We start from the raw sequence: 19,551 nt of genomic DNA, 5'->3' as shown, positions 1-19,551 counted from the left end.
TCATAAGCAGTCTGGTCAGTCAGTTAGTATCTGTTTGTACATCTCTATAAGCAGTTTGGTCAGTATCTCTCCATACACCTCCATAAACCGTTACGTCAGTCGGTCAGTATCTGTACGTATATCTTCATAAGAAGTTCGGTCAGTGGGTCAGTATCTCTCCGTACACCTTCATAAGCAGTCTGGTCAGTCAGTTAGTATCTGTTTGTACATCTCTATAAGCAGTTTGGTCAGTATCTCTCCATACACCTCCATAAACCGTTACATCAGTCGGTCAGTATCTGTACGTATATCTTCATAAGAAGTTCGGTCAGTGGGTCAGTACCTGTCCATACCTTCATAAGCAGTTTGATCAGTATCTCTCCATTCACCTCCATAAGCATTTTGGTCAGTTGGTCAGTATACCTTCATAAGAAGTTTGGTCAGTCAGTCAGTATCTGTCTGTACATCTCCATAAGCAATTTGGTCAGTATCTGTCTGTACACCTGCATAAGCAGTTTGGTCAGTATTTGTCCATCCATCTCCATTAGCAGTCAAGTTCTTTAATAATTCTTGATATGAGACTTTTTATGACCTGTGTTTCAGTGAGTTCTAGAATTTCTAATTTATACTTCGGCGCATTTTTTTATGATAAACCTTTACTGTGTTTCATCATGAAATTCCTGAACATTTAATGTTTTGTCGTTAAGATCTTTGATATTGGTTAATGGCATTTGACATTTTCTTTAAGAGGCAAAATCCATTAAGTCTGCTGGCATTTTCATCACTCAATTATTGGTGATAATAGTAAACGCTAACAATTTGGTCTGCTGCTACTAGATCGGGCTGCATTAAAATATTGGCTTCCTGACTATAATGCACTAAACTTTGATGTCATTGTTTCTCTTTACCAAACTCAATCATGCTCTGCAAACCAAAAACAAAACAACCAAACTAAACACCATAAATGAATATTAAATAATTGATACATAAAAACTACGAAAATTACTGGATTCGGCATTAAATAACCCAAGAAGGGTTGATATGCTGTAAAACAAAACAACCAAACCAAACATCATAAACAAATATTTGAAGATAGAAACGACTTTTAGCATAAACATCTTTTTCTAAAAAAAGGTTGATATGTCGTAAAACTGCTAAACTAATAATTTTGATTGGTTGATTGTATGTACACTGAATAAGATAAGATAAGAGAGGGGAATGAATGAAACGAAAAGTGGTGGGAGGAGGAAAGTTTGCATTTTCCTTGATTCATTACTGTAATGAACCATGTTGTTTATAGTTGACCAGTAGGTGCTTTATGATGCTCAAAGTATTTTTTATATATATTTATTGGACTGGTGTTTTTCATATGCGTATAAAATTAATGTTTTAATCCTATGTGTATAAAATTCCAATCCTATGCATATAAAATTAATTTTCTAATCCTATGTGTATAAAATTAATTTTTAATCCTATGCATATAAAATTGTTAATCCTATGTGTATAAAATTAATTTTTAATCCTATGCATATAAAATTGTTAATCCTATGTGTATAAAATTAATTTTTAATCCTATGCATATAAAATTCCAATCCTATGCATATAAAATTAATTTTCTAATCCTATGTGTATAAAATTCATTTTTTAATCCTATGCGTATAAAATTCATTTTTTAATCCTATGCGTATAAAATTCATTTTTTAATCCTATGCGTATAAAATTCATTTTTTAATCCTATGCGTATAAAATTCATTTTTTAATCCTATGCGTATAAAATTCATTTTTAATCCTGCGCGTATAAAATTCATTTTTTAAACGTATGTATATAAAATTAATTTTTTAATCCTATGCATATAAAATTCCAATCCTATGTATATAAAATTAATTTTTTGTGTCATTTGCCGATAAATTAATGTTTTAATCCTATGCCTATAAATTAATTTTCTTATCCTATGTGTATAAAATTCATTATTTGTTTACCGCCTCTACTGAAAGTTAGACACAAGATCAGGGGAAATTTTTAAAAGCCTGTGCACTAGGTGAAGTACACTATCGCTTATAAGAATGCCTGAGCACCCCCGTTGGCAATCTCTCATGGGTGTGCTTTAGGTGATTAGCAATTAACTAACTTCTTCCAAGAAGGTTAATCGTGGTTTGGGGGCGGGGGTCGACATTGTAGGGCTGAACAGAATGACCCCTTAGCCCAACAGCAAGAAAGACAATTTTGGACTGATTGTCAAAGACGTGTCTCTGACTGCTACAAACAACAATTTCATAAAGTATGTAAATATTTATTATCACAATAAAATATGGAAAATCTGACACAGAACTGATGGTGGAGCGGTTGGTTAGTGACGATTATCTTAAAGTTGCTTTGTCTTGTTCATTAACCAGATCTTCTTAACCTTGTTATCTGGTGGTACTCCCGCCCCTCCTAATTTAAGGAGAATAGAAAGTGGACCTTGGGTTTACTTTTGGCAGCCTCATAACTCTTGCTTCCTTGATTTTTGTCCTTTAGTCCTCACCTTCCATGAGCGATGTTTCTGACAAAGGAGAGTGGGGAGCATTGCTGTTATCTGGATATGAATCTATCTATCTAACAATTATTGTTAGCTAATTTTTAACCTTGAAGTGTGTTTTTTTTAGTTCCTTATATCAAGTGGTTTCATGCCTTGTCTGGTGCGATTTTTATTAAAAAAAAAAAAAAAAAAGACTCTCATCCAAAGAATGCAATTAAACTTTCATCTCTCATTCAATTGTGTCCATTTTTATTTATTATTTTTTTAAATTAAATTTCTAGCTGAAACCATTTTTGAAAGATACCAATGAAAATGTTTTCTTCTCCTCCCCCTCCCCCCACACACACAATACTATTCAGATGATAACCCACTGCTGGAGAGTGACTACATGGTCTTTTATATTTATTCACTTGCTGAACTATTCTCATTAACAGGAACGACAGATCTATTAAAAACATAACTCATAATCTGATGGTTGTGATTTCAATCGTTGTGCTGGGCAGTGCATTGCATTTTCTATTTCTTTTAACTACAATTTCTAACATATCACTCTCACCACTACCCTGACTATCCCTCCCAACACCTTAATCTAAATCTCATTTTTGTTATTAGTCCTGCTTTCACTATTCTTAACTTAGACACTAATTCTATCACCATTACCCCTAAACTCCCTCTTCCTTAGTCACTAATTCTACTATCACCATTACCCCTAAACTCTCTCTTCCTTAGTCACTAATTTTACTAGCACCATTACTTTAAACTCCACCCACATTAGTCTCTTGTTAGCTTTCATCTTTACTAATTATCTTTTATTTAATTAAAAAATTCTTTGTTTTATTTTTATTTTTATGCCTTTTTAATTTGACAACTTTCTGAGGTTAAAAGATTAAAAACTCAAGTTTTATTTTTTTCTTTTAAATATTTTTTCAAAGAATTCTTTCAATTCTCAAATAAATGGAAATTTAATTAACTAAATTAAAAAAAACAACTTTTTTAAAAAAAAATATTTAAGCAAAAAAGAAATATAAATAAAACCACCTTTTTATTTTTTTTTTAAATTTTCAAATATAAAAATATACAAATGTTTGCGAGAGTGAGAACTATAAGGTACACTTCCATGGAAAACCCTTACTTGAGATAGACATGAGGTCAGTATTTAATGTGATCAAAATCAAGATCTTCAAAAAGGGAGTATTCTGGATTAAGACGAAAATTAAAATTGCCTCAATTTAGAAGGATTTCTGCTTGGCTGATTGAGGACAGAGCAGATACTATGCTTTGGTCACAAGCCAAGAGGGAGAGAAGTCATCCACATACACTGTTTTATTGTATAACGGCTATTCTGTGTGGCTCAATAAGCAAGTGCCTCAAACCAAAATCAAAAGCCGGTCACTTTGTGCTTAACTCATTCAATATAAATCAACACTTACTACAAAGACAGGTACATTTTAATGCCTATACATGTTTACATACTATTATCAGTTACTTAGAGTGCTCTATTCTTTTGCACATAGTAACCATTTCAAAACATATTTCTAGTACTAATTTACCAAAAGAAGTTCCAATTTTTCTGATTCCCAATATATATCTATAATATAAAGCCGAGTGTGTGTGTGTGTCTGGTCACGAATAGGCTCCTATATGGTTGACTATTTTAAAAACCTGATTACATATAATGATAGATGTATCGAGACATAGGAATGGGTATGTTTGATTTGGGAGAACGATGGTTCATTAAAATTGTGGGGTCTGCATTCGCACCTGATCCACAAAGTATGGAAATAAAAAATTTAAAAAAAAAAACGTTTACAAGTGTTTTTGATATAGATGTACATAAGAATACTTTGATAAGTATGTTTTAACTTAAATATGGATGGTATAATAAAATTGTGGGGTCTGCGTTCGCGCCTGGCCTCCATAGAATGGAAAAAGGCACAAACTTTAATAAAGACTTTTCATATCTATCTGCGTAAGTATACTTTGATAATTATGTTTCAGTTTGAAGAAATATGGTATAATAAAATTATGGGGTGTTCGTTCGCACATGACCTCAATAGAATGGAAATATGTCACAAAGTTTAACAAGGTTTTTTAATATAGATCCACAGAATATTGTGATAAGTGTTTCAGTGTGAACAGGTATGGTATAATAAATTATGGGGTTTATCTATTTTATTTTTACTTTCATCATATTTTGCTTTGGTTTTGATACCCCAAAATTCGAAGCTATCTCTTTACACCCCTTCCTTTTCATAACCTTCATAACCTATCATACTTTCATAAATCAGAGTCTATTTTCTGTAGGCTGTTTTTGAACCCAGTCAACGATGGGTACTTTTGCTAGTATATATATAATTAATTCTGATTTTATTGGACTTGGAATCAATTTTCAAAAGTAAAAGTGAAGCTTAATATTTAAATTTATATACTTCTCAGTCTGTCTCTTCCACTTTTCTCAGAAACTACTGGGCTGATCTGGCTGAAATTTTGTATGGATCTTTATGTGCAGCAAATGAAACATTATCGTATTTGTTTGCTGCACGGTTAGGGATTAGTATTTCATGCAAAAATGAGCACAAATTTAATCAAATTCATCCACCAATTTGGCATAAAGCACTAATTTTAAGTCAACAGGCTATAACTTTTGCCTGTTTTTAGCAGAATAAAAAAATTACGTTTATAATCTCAATATTATTAAAGTAGCATTCTATGATTTAATGACAATTTCAGAGAAAAATAACTTTTCACATGTTCATAAAATCGTCACAAGCAATCATGGGTAATTTACAGTAATATATACAATCATCATCATAGCATTCTCACAGATAATGGATACCCCCTGTAAAGATGTTTGAACGTGTAATTGTGAAAGAAACACAGCACAATCACCAACCATATCCCTCCTGAGTTGGCACTGTTTGATTTCAGTGTCAAGGTGAAATCAAGAATCTGAAATGGAAAACATGCATCAAATTTGTTGCCAATATTGCTGGAAAAATTATAGGATCATTCTACTGAAAAAGTAGATATCTCACTGCTGATACAATTCTCTACCTGTATATGAGTCAAGTTCACTCTAGGATGGAGTACTGTTGCCCATCTGCTGCTCAAAGTACCTATCCTGCCTTGACAGAGTTCAAAATAGATTTCATAGCCTAGTAGGGAATGACCTTTTCTCTTCTCGTTGCAAGCCTGTCTCGGCTCTATCCTTATTTTCATGGCAAGTGCTCATCTGAGCTCCAATTTATGATCCCTACTTGCCAAACTTTCCTAGAAAAACACTCGTCTAGCTGAAACCACTATCAATAATCTCCCCCACTCTCTATCTGTGGCTACACCTAAATGTGGATTCCATGGGCAAAGCTTTCTTTATTAGAACTGCATGCCTCCTGTGGAACTCTGTTCCGTTTTCCTGCTTTCCAGCTGACTACAATACGGTCAACTTCAAGTCCAATGTAAACAAGTTCTTGATGAGCCATCCCTTTAAGTAATCCAATTTGCTAAATTTCCACTATTAACGATTACTACAATATTGTTCCATTGACTACCGTACGCTCATTAACCCTTATCCTCGGGTGGCTTCTGGGCCTTGACAAGTGGTGACTCCTTTGTAAAAAAAAAACAAAAAAGACAAAAACAAACTAGAAACAATGACAAGATCTGCAGAGAGCACATACAACTCGTGCTGTTCCCAAATGGTTGTCTATTTTAGTACGGACTAGACGCAACATCATTGGATGATCTAACTGGAACCAATGTGTCAATGTGATTATCTGTGAATAAGTCGATGTGCATTTTAAGACCAAAAATTGTGTCATTTTAGGTATTACCTGTGTATAAGTCGACTCTAGATTCTAGACAAGTTAAATGGTCCTTCTCATGGCTCTTTCTTGCACAGATAATTTTATTTTCGGTGGTTTTTTTTTTTAGTTTTTTTTTTTAGTTTTTTTTTTTTTTTTTTTTTTTTTTTTTCTTGTAAGGCATATTATAAATTGTTTCTTAACATCCGCGAGTAATAATATGTGCATTTACGCAAGTGTGATTCTGTTCGATTTTTATCTATAGAACCAAACCGCTACACACATGCAACGAATGCAAATGTTGCTAATCAGACATTCTGATCAATGACCTGCTGTAGATTCCAAACGCAGTTATTGTTTTTAGACATAATTTATGTAACGTACCATAATAACGTAAACTCATACATTGCACGAGACGTCATATACCGTAATAATGTGAATGCATGCATTAAGTGCCATTAAATGGTTTCTTTAAATAGTTATTAAATTGTTAAAACTTGTTGAACTTAGGGGAGAACAGTATATCGTAAACACATTTCTTAACCTACTAAAAAACAGTCATATCATCACCGAATACATCATATCGAACTTAGGCCTATATCCACGTCTAGAGAGTGAACATTGCAAGAGTTATTCCAGTTATTATCAAGCCTCCCACTGAAAAACCATGCATGTGCTTACATGCTGGCAAACACACTGCAGTGAGGTTTGGAAGGAGTGAGATTAATTAGTAGGATTACGGGTAAATATTGAGTGCACAAACAAAATGGCGTTTTCTATGCTATGATCGAGTGCCTAGTCGCTCTTTAACATTTCCAAAAATATTACCTATGTATAAGTTCCCCCTCTTCCCAAATAACCTTAAAATCGTCTCCCAGAAATTCGACTTATACACAAGTATATACGGTATGTCATATACATGATTTCCTCTTCTGGATAGAAGTTAGCCATCTCTTCAGTTAAGCTATGCAGCTGTGTTCACGTAGGTGACTTATCAACCCATTTTCGGTTCAACATGAACGTTCATATAAGTGACGTAAATACTTTTCTTTTTGGTGTCGTGTGATAATACTGTGGATCCTCAAAACCAAAAATATGACAAATAACCTTGCCAGACGCACCGTAATAGCCTCCTCATATGACTGTCATTTTTTCCTTTGTGTGATTTCAGATGATTTACAAAACCAGCTTTTGACAAAAAGAAACATTTTACATATTTTCGTTCTTTATCAAAATGCGCTTTAAGACAGCAAGATTTACACGCCTCCCTTCCAAAACATTATATATATATATATATATATATATATATATATATATATATATATATATAAATATAAATAAATTCATTTATACAAACAAACAGCTACATATGTGCATACATGTTTCTGTAATTTCCCGTTTCAGAGAAATCACATCGTCAGGCAAAAGATATCGCTATATCTTTGGCCTGACAACATGGTTTCTCTGAAATGGGAAATTACAGAAATATGTATGCACATATGTAGCCGTTTGTTTGTATAAACGAATTAAATTTAATATGCTCTGTTAACTCATTGAGCACTTTTTTGGTAGACATGTTGTTTCAGTGGATGTACCTGTAGGAAATGAAATCAAACTACCACTTATATATATATATATATATATATATATATATATATATATATATATATATACCTACTTAAGGCTCGTGAGATAGCAAGTGCTCGATTTTAAAAGAAGAAATATCAAAATAAGAGCTTAATATTTATTTATGCTTGTGTTACAGAAAATTAGAAAAATAAAGGGATTAATCTTTGGTCACCTATGTCAGACTCTTTTCGGTCTCTTTTTATATCTGTCTCCCGAGAAATTTCCAGGGAGACATATATAAACAAAGACTGAAGAGAGTCCGGTATAAGTGACCAGAGATTGGTCTCCTTTATTTTGGATTTGAAATCAAAGGTACCAGTTGTTTTGCTGATCTTCTGTAACACACACACACACACACACACACACACACACACACACACACACACACACATATATATATAAGATCTGTAACAATTTATTTTTGTTACATTGAAGGGTTGTTAGTGGGCTCTTGAAAGACAATAGCACTTAAAATCTATGATAAAAACATACAATGTTGTAGGATAAAGCCAGTCAGTCTTGAACACTTAGCTCTCAACAGACCCGTGTAAAAAGCTACAGATCAAATTCAACCCACGTGTCAACATCAGAACTTCAAGGCATGCCCATCAGCTAGTTGTGTGCCATTACCTAGTTCTGTTGCATAACCTATGTTCTCTACAACTGCATCAATGGCACTAACTTCTTTTACACCATCTCCTTGCCTCCCTATCCTAAAACTAGCGTGTTCTCGTTTGACAGTTGAGCGGATAGACTTTCATATATATATATATTTGTGTGAATATCTGTTTTCTTAAAGTGTATATAATTGTGAGTACAATAGACATGTATATATAGCCAAGACGTGTTTATATGTATAGGTTATATATATATAATGACAAAATTCTATCTTTCAAGATGTTGACCATCTTACCGTTTATTTCTTTAAGCACATTGACTTACACAATTCTTACTTTAAGAAACTCAAACGTACTCAACATCTTGAAATTTGGAATATAGAATTTTGTCATTTATTTGTATATGCTCTGTAGTTACACCGAGCTTCATAAATAAAAGCATTGGTATAATTGAAAGGTGAAATATAATTGAATAAGCATATTTCCCCATAAAGGTGTGTGTGTGTGATAAATTTTTAATGTGCTTAAATTTATTAGTACTTATGCAGAAACGGACCACGCTATATCGACGGCATATTCCAAGCAGGTTGCATAAACCACCAGAAAATGTCGAAATGCTTAGCGAATGAAATTGCAGCAGTCAATAAAATAGTTACAAAGCTCCTCCCGTCCACATGTTAAGAATGGCTTTCTAAATAATTATAATATTTCAGCGCGGTCCGTAAACTGCACAAGTACTTTTTTCTTTTTTTTTTCTTTTTTTTTCATTTTTTTTTCTTTTTTTTTCTTTTTTTTTTCTTTTTTTTTTTTTGTTTTGCTTTGTTTTCCTTGTTAGCTAGTGTTTAAAGCATTGGCCATCGTTTTCGTTTAGCACCTTTAAAAAATGGTCAGCGTTTTCACAAAATGTAAACAAAACACAAAGTTTCCGTTTGGCACTTTTCGCTGGTTTGTGTAACCTGCCCGAAATATGCCAACGATAATACAGTCCGTATTCTGTATATATCTTATCCTGTTTTTTTTTTTTTTTTTGCCGTCTCATTTATGAATATAATTTTTTCTTTTGTCTCACAGCGAAAATATCTGGTAGGTATTTTCTCATATTCCTGTATATCTAACCCCGCCCTTCTTTGCTACGTATTCTACTGTTACTACTACTACTGTCGTCATTATCATCATCATCATCATCATTCTTTGATTGTTCCTACTACCACCACTACTACTACTACCACTATTGTTGTCAACACTGCATCCCCCAAACACTTGTTACTACTTTCTCATCAAAGCATTTTGCATGGCTACTGCAAAAGTATTTCCATATAATAATACGCTAAGGCAATTTCATGGTCATACGTACGTTATCACCCTCCACCCCCTGTTTTCGTTTTTTTTTTTTTATGGGCTTGCTCGATCGCTGAAGATGCAATGCAATAAAAAAGAAAGAAAAAAAATAATTAAAAAAATTTTGTCTGTTTTGTCAAACCTCAAACTCCAAGTAAAATGCACTTTCTTAGCCTTCAGGCTACGATCAAAAAGTATTTTAAATAATTCAATAAAACTTTTTCAAATTTGGGTTTAAAGTAGGACAGCCCCTAGAGTAAATGTGGTATTGTGGTAACTAAGATATTTCTAGTTAAGAGTAGGATAAACAAAGTATTTGAAACCAAGGATGACCAACGACACCCATTATCCCTTCATTTTTGAATGGCCTTATGCCTAATTTGTACACATTTTAAATTTGTATATTTTTTGCAAATAAATATTTCAAAGTGTAGTATCTGTTCAGTCCAATGATGACCGACAACACCCATTATACTCACACTTCTGAATGGCCATGTGCCTAATTTGTTCTTAATGTAATTTTATATTTTGTCCAAATAAATATTGCAAAGTTTGTTTTGTCCGAGGATGGTACACTGATATTATGGGGTCTGCATCCACACCAGGTATCCATGGAATAACAATATGTAACAAACTTGTACAAGGATTTTGGAAATAGATATCCCTCCCTGCCCCATAAACAGAATATATTTTGAAACTATATAAACCAGAGTAATTAGATAATCATGTTTCAGTTTTAAAATATAGGTCATAGAATATTGTTGAGTTTTGTGGTTGCATGGATGTCCCTAGAATGCACAGCAACAAGAGATGACAGTCACGACTGTGGAATTTCCACAGGTCCCGCTAATATTGATTCTGTACTTATTTACAAGGTCAGATCTAGAGGCTCCCCTACACAGTACATCATATACTGATGGGCTTTGTGGCCTTTGAACGAGCCTAAATGAAACATTACCTGGAGAATAGTGTAGGGAGACATTTAACAACATCGACCCAGAAAAAGTTATTGAATTCCTGAAAGAGATTAAAACCTGCAACAAAATATAACAAAAGATTCCACAAGAAACACGAAAAACAGCTAACACGTTACAATTAACGTTTCCGCATTAAATGACGCGAAAGTGGTTGATATGCTGTAAAAAAACAAAACAAACTATGGGGCTTCTCAAACAATTTTATTGCATTTTTACTTAGTGCTATCAGATCAGGCTGTCTGAAGGTACTAGCTTCCTGAATACACTAAACATTGATGATATTATTTTTTCCCTTTCCAAAACTCAACCATGTTATGCAAAGTCAAAAACAAAAAATTTCCTGACGTTTCTGAATTTTTAAGATGAGGATTGGCTATATATATTATTGTTCATCAGACTACCAACTGCTAAGTAGACTTAGTATAGAATTCAATACGATATGGGGACCAGTAATTATAAACAATACATAATATATACAAGTAATAATAATAATAATAAAAAAACATTAATATATACATTATTTATATATAAATAATTAGTATTAGTAATAAAATGGTGATATTTACAACTAGAAATACGAAAGTAGATTTAAGGCTCCTAAAATTCGTACTAGAATTGTCCGCAAGGACCTGTGGCGCAGTGGTTAGAGTACTGGTAAAAAGTGATAATCTTTCAATCCTCAGTGTTGGGCGACCGAAATATACATTTGCAAATTACTTAGGACCTCTATCCAGTCATGGCTGACGGAACAAGAGCATGCTTACCCCCCCCCCCCCCCCGTGAAGTAAATAAAGGGTTCCACCCGAAATTCTGTCCAAATTCCCGAGTTCAACAGAAACATTCCAGAGTTCGACAAGATACACCTGAAGAAGGTCGGAGGTTACATCGACCGAAACGTTGTGAAAATCACACTCAAGTTGAGAACAGTAGTCCAATGAACAGTAATATATACAAAAAATTTCCTCTACAAAACAAACTAAGCAATCATTTTGTTTAAAGTCTCCAAACTCTTAATGGAAACAGAAAAGAAAAAAAATTAGTTTGGAATAACTAAGGTTAAAGGACAACTAAACTGGGATATAGAGAACTTTATACATAGTAACTTTTCTATTATAATTGGATTCTGCACAAAATGACCTCAAAAAAGCTGATATGCCGTACAAAATAGCCTACGTAAACATAATAACTAATTAGAAGATATAAAGAACTTGAAGAATATAAACTTCTTTCAAAATCACTAGATTCGGCTGATATGCCATAAAACACGACAACCAAATCTACATTTTTCAGCAGCAGTTAAAAAAAAAAGAAAATGTAAATCGCAGATAGAATCTGAATATTAGATATTGGGAATTTAATTCCAAGTTATTTTTTAATCATAAAAGATGCCCATCTCTTATCATGAGTTGCATCTTCCGCTTGGTGCAAATTGTAAACCCACTTGACTTATTTTTCGTCATTCCTTCTGATCCAGGGCGAATTAGTTGATGTACGCTCAACTGCTGAGAGATGTCTTATCAGAAACATTTTCTCTCCATCTATAGGTTTTGAAATTTCACCACTCAACTCTGTCTTAGCATAGAAGGCTGATTTCAGTCCATAAAACCACAACGTTCCATTCAAAACTTAGTTGTAAGGAAGAATTTTGTGTTTATTTAATCTTCTTCCTGAATTTCTGAAATGATTGATGAGTTAGTTAATGTGGTTTATTCGAACTACAGTCTTCATCTCAAACCTTATTCTAATAATATTTTGGCCGATGTAACCTTCAACCTTGTTCAGATGTATCTTGTCAAACAAACTGACGGAACCAGAACATGCTACTCCCATCAATTAAATAAAAAGTTCCATTCAAATTTTTACGTTGAACAGGATACACTTGAAGCAGGCCGGAGGTTACATCTGCCGAAACATTGGGTGAATAACATTCAAGATGAGAACAGTAGTCCGAATAATCCAAATTGATTATGGTGTTGACCATTCTTTTCAAAGTTTTAACAAAATTGTAGAAGTCAAACGAAAGTGAGTGCTAGCACTTTTTGCAGGCCGGAAGTCGGTAATTGTACAGATTACAAGCCAGATTTCTCATAACTGTCCGCTCAGGCCCAACCGGCATCTGACGTTGCTGCCAGAATATGCCGAGCACCATTATAATGGCGCTCGGCATAAACACGTTGAAATTATTTTGTTTTGGTTTTTGTTACTAGTATTTTCAAGTTAAATTCAATTTTTACAATATTTTTGTTTATTAAATTGTTAGATGAAAGTACAGAATAGTTACAATTGATTGCCTGATCTAGTTCGAGATGCATCGCTGTGCACCGGGAGGAAGCTTCTCATGCCTTCCTGCAGTGACTTAGTCCAGAATACATTGCACTGTAGAGAACCAACTGTTTATTTTATAAAATTATTTCAATATATAATGGCTTGAATTAAAGTTTAATATTGAAAAGTCAAGTATCATGGTTCAATTGTGCTCTAAGCAGAAACCTTCACTTCTACCCTGCCTCTGTCATATCAAAGAACTTACTATTGATTTTATATGCTGCACCTTTTTACTTGTGTGATAATAAAACTTCTCAAATGCACTTGTGATATAAATAATTACTGGGAATTTGTGTGCTTAGTATTATTTATATCATTCGGATTATTTAGACGAATAGTCTCATCTTGGTTTTCGTTTCCGCAATATTTTGATCAATGTAACCTTTGACCTTCTTCAGGTGCGTTTTTTTTTTCAAACCCAGGTCTGGATTCGGCATTAAATAACCTGAAAAGGGTTGATATGCCGTAAAACAAAACAAACAAAACAAATGGTCACCCAACTGGTACTGGCTAGGCTCATCATTGCTTAACTTTGTTTATCTGATGGGAACCGGTGTGTCAGATGTGATTATGCCATATATGGATGCTCATTTGTTAAAGATTAAGTTCTGTATATACTCCGAAATTCGAAAAGGAGTGGGCGCTGTTAGGCTTTTCTTGCTCAAGACACAAATGAAATAACGCAGTGCTCCCACCACTCCAAAAGGTTCAGAGACTTTCGGATAGGTTTTAGAATTTTAAAAGATCCACATGAAAAAGATCACAGTTTACATTGGTCAGAACATTATGAAAGGCAACACCAAGATGAGAAGAGTATCATTAATTATCCATCCTCATCACTAAATTCTGGAATGGTTAATATTTAGTTCATGTTACATTTCGATAGAATTTATACCATTTTCAGATATCGGGTGAAAAGATGCTTTTACATCAGAAATAACATTTCAAATGAATAAAAGTGATTATTGAGTCAAAGAGAATCTCAAGAAAATAATGAAAAGAAGAGGAATTGATTTTCAGGAAATACTAACCTGATTACCCGGCGTTGCCCGGGTGTTTGGAGTTGTGTGTTGAGCAAAAAAAAAAATGGTAGTAGGCAGACAAGCTTGAACCCGTACCACAAAGGAGGAAATGAACATGAAAAAAAAAAATGTGACGTCTTTGCTGTTGTACCCGTCACCAAACCGGAAATGATGTAGGTTAAAATTAAAGTTAGTTAATCGAAAAGAGGGGATGACTTTCGAAAATATCGGGGTGGGGGGGAAACGACCTCTCCCTGTAGAAAAGTGCCCAGTTGAGGGTGAAGGAATTAATGTTTTTAGCCAATTTTTCGATATTTGTTATCCGAAGAGTCGAGCTTCAAAATAATACCGTTCTCGTGAAAATCCGTCGCCTCTGTCGAAAGTTTTAGGCAAACATACAAACATACATACATACGTTTAAACAGACAGGTGAGATTTATATTATAGACTAGCGAGGGGTACCCAGCGTTGCCCTGGTGTTTGGAGGTGTGTGGAAACTCCAGGAGGGGGGGTTAAAAAAAAGTAAGTATGAGGATCGAACCCGAACCGTTGAGGCAAAGTTGTAAATTAAAGTGTGAAAAAAAAAAAAAAGTGCAATGTTAGCATGTCGCGGTGGGGCAATGGTTAACGGAAACATGTTTGAATTTATTTAATTACTTGGATTTAACAGGTGCCCGTTTTAATGAGTTAATGAGGTCAAGTTTGACTGCGGGATAGTATTCATTTACTGCTGAACGCCCCCCCCCCCAAGATGTTATAGGAAAAAGACTAACCCACAAGCGGCGAGCGACAAATATTGAATATTTATCTTCCCGAAATCGAGCAAATTAAATAGACAGGCGAGCTTCGTTAACTGTGAGATATTACGATTTATATGTGATGTAAAAAGTTTTAAAAAGTTGTGAAGCGAGCGACCGCTTCTCTGAAAAAAGCCTTTTGTTGACATACAGAAAACGCGAACACACACACACACATACATACATACATACATACATTTTCGCTTTTATATATATAGATGGTGTAAAACTTGTAGGAAAATGTAATTTTCCTTCTGGCTTTTGCATATTTAAAGATATAAATTCTACAAGAATGTTACATGATCTAAAAGCTTATTTCATCTAAAACTATCTCCTAATCATTGCATATATATATATATATATATATATATATATATATAAAATTATGTAAATATTAGGAGTCTATGTGAATCAATCAAGATTTCCATGTATAATAAGGACTTCATAATTTTATTTATAAACACTTATTGAACACTTTTGAAAAAAAAAAAAAAAATGTTTTTTTGGTTCATGCTAATAATATACTTGAACCTAATTAATCAATTATATATATAAACTTGCAGGGGTCCCTGGCGTTGCCCTGGTGTGTCGAGTAATAAAAAAAAAATCAAAACAACAGTAGACAGCCCAGGTGGAGAGAGGTGTTTTTTAAAAAAAAAAAAAAAAAAAAAAAAGTGGTAGTAGGTAGGTAGGCTAGAACTTGTAACGTATCGCGCAACTGGAAGTCGCAAACGTTGAAATTAAATGTAGTCAATCGAAAGCCGATGACTTGCGAAAATGGCGATGCAAAAACCGACCCCTCCTTGTAAAAAACTGCCCAGTTGAAAGTTTCAAAACGATACCGGTTTGGTCAGGTTCCGACGCGTTTGTCAGAATTTCTTTGGCAAACATACAAACGCACACACATGCACATACATTTTGCTTTTTATATATTAGAAAAAGATGACAGAATTCGAAATCCGAGGTAACAGGTCAGTTAATAACGAAAAATATCTATACATGTGTGTGTTTAGGCAGTATTCTTTCATTTATGCAAACATTGTTAAACACCACAGAATTTATTTTTTATCATTTTACTCTACTTTCGATTCTTCAACAAAACATCTTCAGATCACATTAAGAAACAATAAGTAAAAAAAAAAAAAAAAAAAAAAATTCAATGGAAGTGATTAAGACATTGTATGTTTAAATCTTCAAAATCCACAACAAACCAGTGTCATGTTTCGTAATTTTTTGAGATGAGGATTTATTATTCATATTATTTGGATTCTTTGGACTATTGCTCTCATCTTTAGTGTCATTTCCACAATGCTTTGGTCGATGTAACCTCTGACCTTCTTTAGCTGTATCTAGTCAAACTTGGGGATCTGCTCGAAATTGATAAAAGTACTGGGCAAAATGTGTAATTACAATTGTAAAGTTACTCTTTTGGAGGTTGAACGTTCAATCCTCAGTGTGGGTAATATTCAAAATACAAGTATAAATTACTTCAAATGTCTATCAAGTCATAACTGACTAATGAGAGCATGCTACTCCTATGGTTTAAGCAAAGGATTCCATTCGAAATTCCGTGCAAATTGTTTGACAGAAAGTTTTCCGAACTTGACGAGATACACTTGGAGCAGGTCAGAGGTTACATTGTCTGAATTGTGAAAAGAACACTCAAGATGAGCACAGTCGTCTGAAGGCTAATACGAATAAACGTGTGTCGGCGCAGCTGGAACAAAATGATTATCAGAAAGATTGAAAAAATGTTTAATATGTCTGCATAAATATAGATATAAATTACTTTATTTATACAAACATTGTTGGCTACATATGTGCATACATGTTTCAACTGCGATCTCATTAGAGATTCAGCTTCATCGAGCCACCATATCAACTTAACTCAGCTGATCTGATCAGGCTGGATTTCAAACGAGATCACAGCTGAAACGTATATGGTCATATATAGCCAATGATATTTATATAAATAAAGAAATTTATATCTGTAATACGGTCCCACTTATTTCTGAGCACTATTTTATAAACACTGGAGTTTCGTTGGATTAATATCAAGGAATATGATTACTGAATATAAACACAGTGTTTCCGTATAAACATGACTCAAGATGAGAACAATAGTTCAAAGTATCCAAATAATATGAATAATTAATCCTCATCTCTAAAATTTAGAAACCCACTTTGAATTGTTAAAATTAATGTAATTTTAAAAATGTATTGGAACCATTATTGTATCACCTAATGTTAGGTTGGTGCAAATATGTCGTTTTTTATATAAAGGTTGAACGTCAAAAAAAAACGCCATTATTTTGTACCAACCTTGTATAATAACCTATACTGTTTCCAATTGTTGCATTTCAGTTGCGTTTTAAAACTTCCGGTAGCAATTGTAATGAATTTCCCTTCTTTGTAGTTTAATCTCGCTACCCTCATTAAACCCATAATTTAAATTATTCCACTAAATATAAATGACCTTCACTATGATTGTTATAATAAAACTATATATATATATATATATATATATATATATATATATATAATACTTATTTATGTTTTTAGGTATCGCTACACATTCATGAATATGTTTCAGTCAACTAGTTATCTATACTCTTATAATTTTTTTTTATTTGTGTATTGATGTTTATATTAAAAACCCTTTTTTTCTATTTATTTAAAAAGAAAATACAACTTTCTTATATGTGGGTTGTGGAATTGCATTCACTAGCAAAAGAGCTAACTAATTTGCATATTCTTTTAAACATTTATTTTAATTAATTCCCTATTATTTTATTTTTTTTGTTTTCTTATGGGATGATCATCTTTAGCTAACTAGTAAATGTAATTATATTCATGCAGATATTCTACATGATTTATACTTGCATAATATTTGCATAAAATGTTTATACTAAACACAAAACTCTATTCATATATATTTATGTATACATATATATTTTTGTTTAAAAAATTATGCCTACCAAACTCCGTAGAGGTTTTGGTCTGCAGACATGAAATTTCATAAATAAGGTATTTTAACCCATGCAAAACTTTATATTTGGGTTTTAGCCTGGGAAAATTGGTACAAAAGTGAAAATTTTAAAAAAGAAAAATTGAAATTTGCTAGATGAAGATTGAACGCCAGCATTATGAATATGCATGCATTACGTAGTAGCTATTGGTTCATGTTTTAATTTTTAGCCTTGTAGCAAACATGTCTTCATAGCTCAGTCATTAACGGCAGAGGAAAAAATAAATCGTAAGCTAAATGTTTTGGTTTCGATTCTCTGTAGTGGTGCACAAGTCATTTTCTTTTGAACTTTTTAAATCATTACTATATATTGGGTCCAATATAATGTAATAATAAATACGAAATCTGCATTTATCAAAATATCATATTTAAGCGTATTTTACGACCAGACAATGCCGGGCACCCTGCTAGTAAAAAAACTAGGCATCATCAGGCAATGTTGCTTTTACAAAAGCCAAATCCTCAATGAAATTGGAGAAACTTTTGTCCAATTTTGAGGATTTGACTTTTATAAAAGCAACATCGTCTGATGATGTCTTTGATTACTTATAACTAGTTGACTGAAATAGATTCATGAATGTGTAGCGATACCTAAATTTGTATGCAAAAATAAATATGACGTATATCTTGTTCTACTTTGGTATTAAGCACTCTTGTATAAACCTCATTAAACCCATTGGATGTGTTTTCACCTTTGAACAATATTAACCCGGAATTATATATATATATATATATATATATATATATATAAATGAGAAAATTTGAAAACCTGAAAATGTTATTTTTACTTTTATTTTTATTTATTTTTTTTTTGTGTTAAATTCCGAATTTTCGCCAATAACCTGGCTTTATCAAGGAGATGTCAGTCCGATTTTTTTTCATAATGTTGTTATAGGTTCTTTTTTTTGTTGTTGTTAAAATCCGAATTTTCACTAAATTCGGACTTGAACAAATAAAAAAGTAAATAAAAATGATTTTATCATTTCAAAACATTTTCAGGTTTTCAAATTTTCTCATATAAATTCATAAAAAAAAATGTTTTCTAAAACGTGACTTTACATTGCTCATATCTATTTTCTTAATGTGGAAATTGTTCATGCACGGATCTTTTTTAAAATTGTCATTTTTTTTTTTTTTATGTTTTTGTTTTATTTTTGTGTAAAACTTTTTAAAACCGATTTGGTGTATTTATACCCTCCCCTAAATCCTGTCCATTAAAAAAAATTATCTTCATGAAAAAACAGCAAAAACTCATGTTTAGGTAAATTTTTTTAATTGATTTATTTTGCCATGGGTTATGCTTGTTCTATTTGGTTCCTATGCATGGTGTTTAATTTCTTGGATGCAATGTTTGGTGCTGCCACCAATCTTTGGTAATAATCGTTTGTTATGAGTTGTCTCGGTTTTAGACTATGTTTTGCTTATATTATAATTTTTTTTTTTTTTTTTTTTTTTTTTTGCATAACTAAATCAAATTTTGTATTTTTTTTTTTTTTTGTATTCTGTTTTAATAAATTCTC

The 19,551-nt window shown here is 32.7% G+C and overlaps 1 protein-coding gene across 18 annotated transcripts in view; it reads left to right on the top strand.

Annotated features, from left to right (window-relative positions):
- Positions 1-19,551, top strand: part of LOC145248835 (pleckstrin homology-like domain family B member 2) — an 839,292-nt gene that overhangs the window by 681,023 nt on the left and 138,718 nt on the right. For 13 of the 18 annotated variants that reach the window (XM_080110537.1, XM_080110547.1, XM_080110543.1 and 10 more), the window contains one exon: positions 9,616-9,627. The exons of the other annotated variants lie outside the window; for them this stretch is intronic. In XM_080110537.1, the coding sequence (XP_079966663.1) occupies positions 9,616-9,627 (12 nt within the window). The remainder of the gene's footprint in view (positions 1-9,615; positions 9,628-19,551) is intronic. 18 annotated transcript variants of the gene reach the window in all.

This window comes from Euprymna scolopes, chromosome 27, assembly GCF_053919585.1.
Source record: "Euprymna scolopes isolate OS-2025 chromosome 27, ASM5391958v1, whole genome shotgun sequence".
NCBI classification, from domain to species: Eukaryota; Metazoa; Mollusca; class Cephalopoda; order Sepiida; family Sepiolidae; genus Euprymna; species Euprymna scolopes.
The sequence above is the reverse complement of the archived record's forward strand: the minus strand, read 5'-3'. Positions and strand labels throughout refer to the sequence as shown.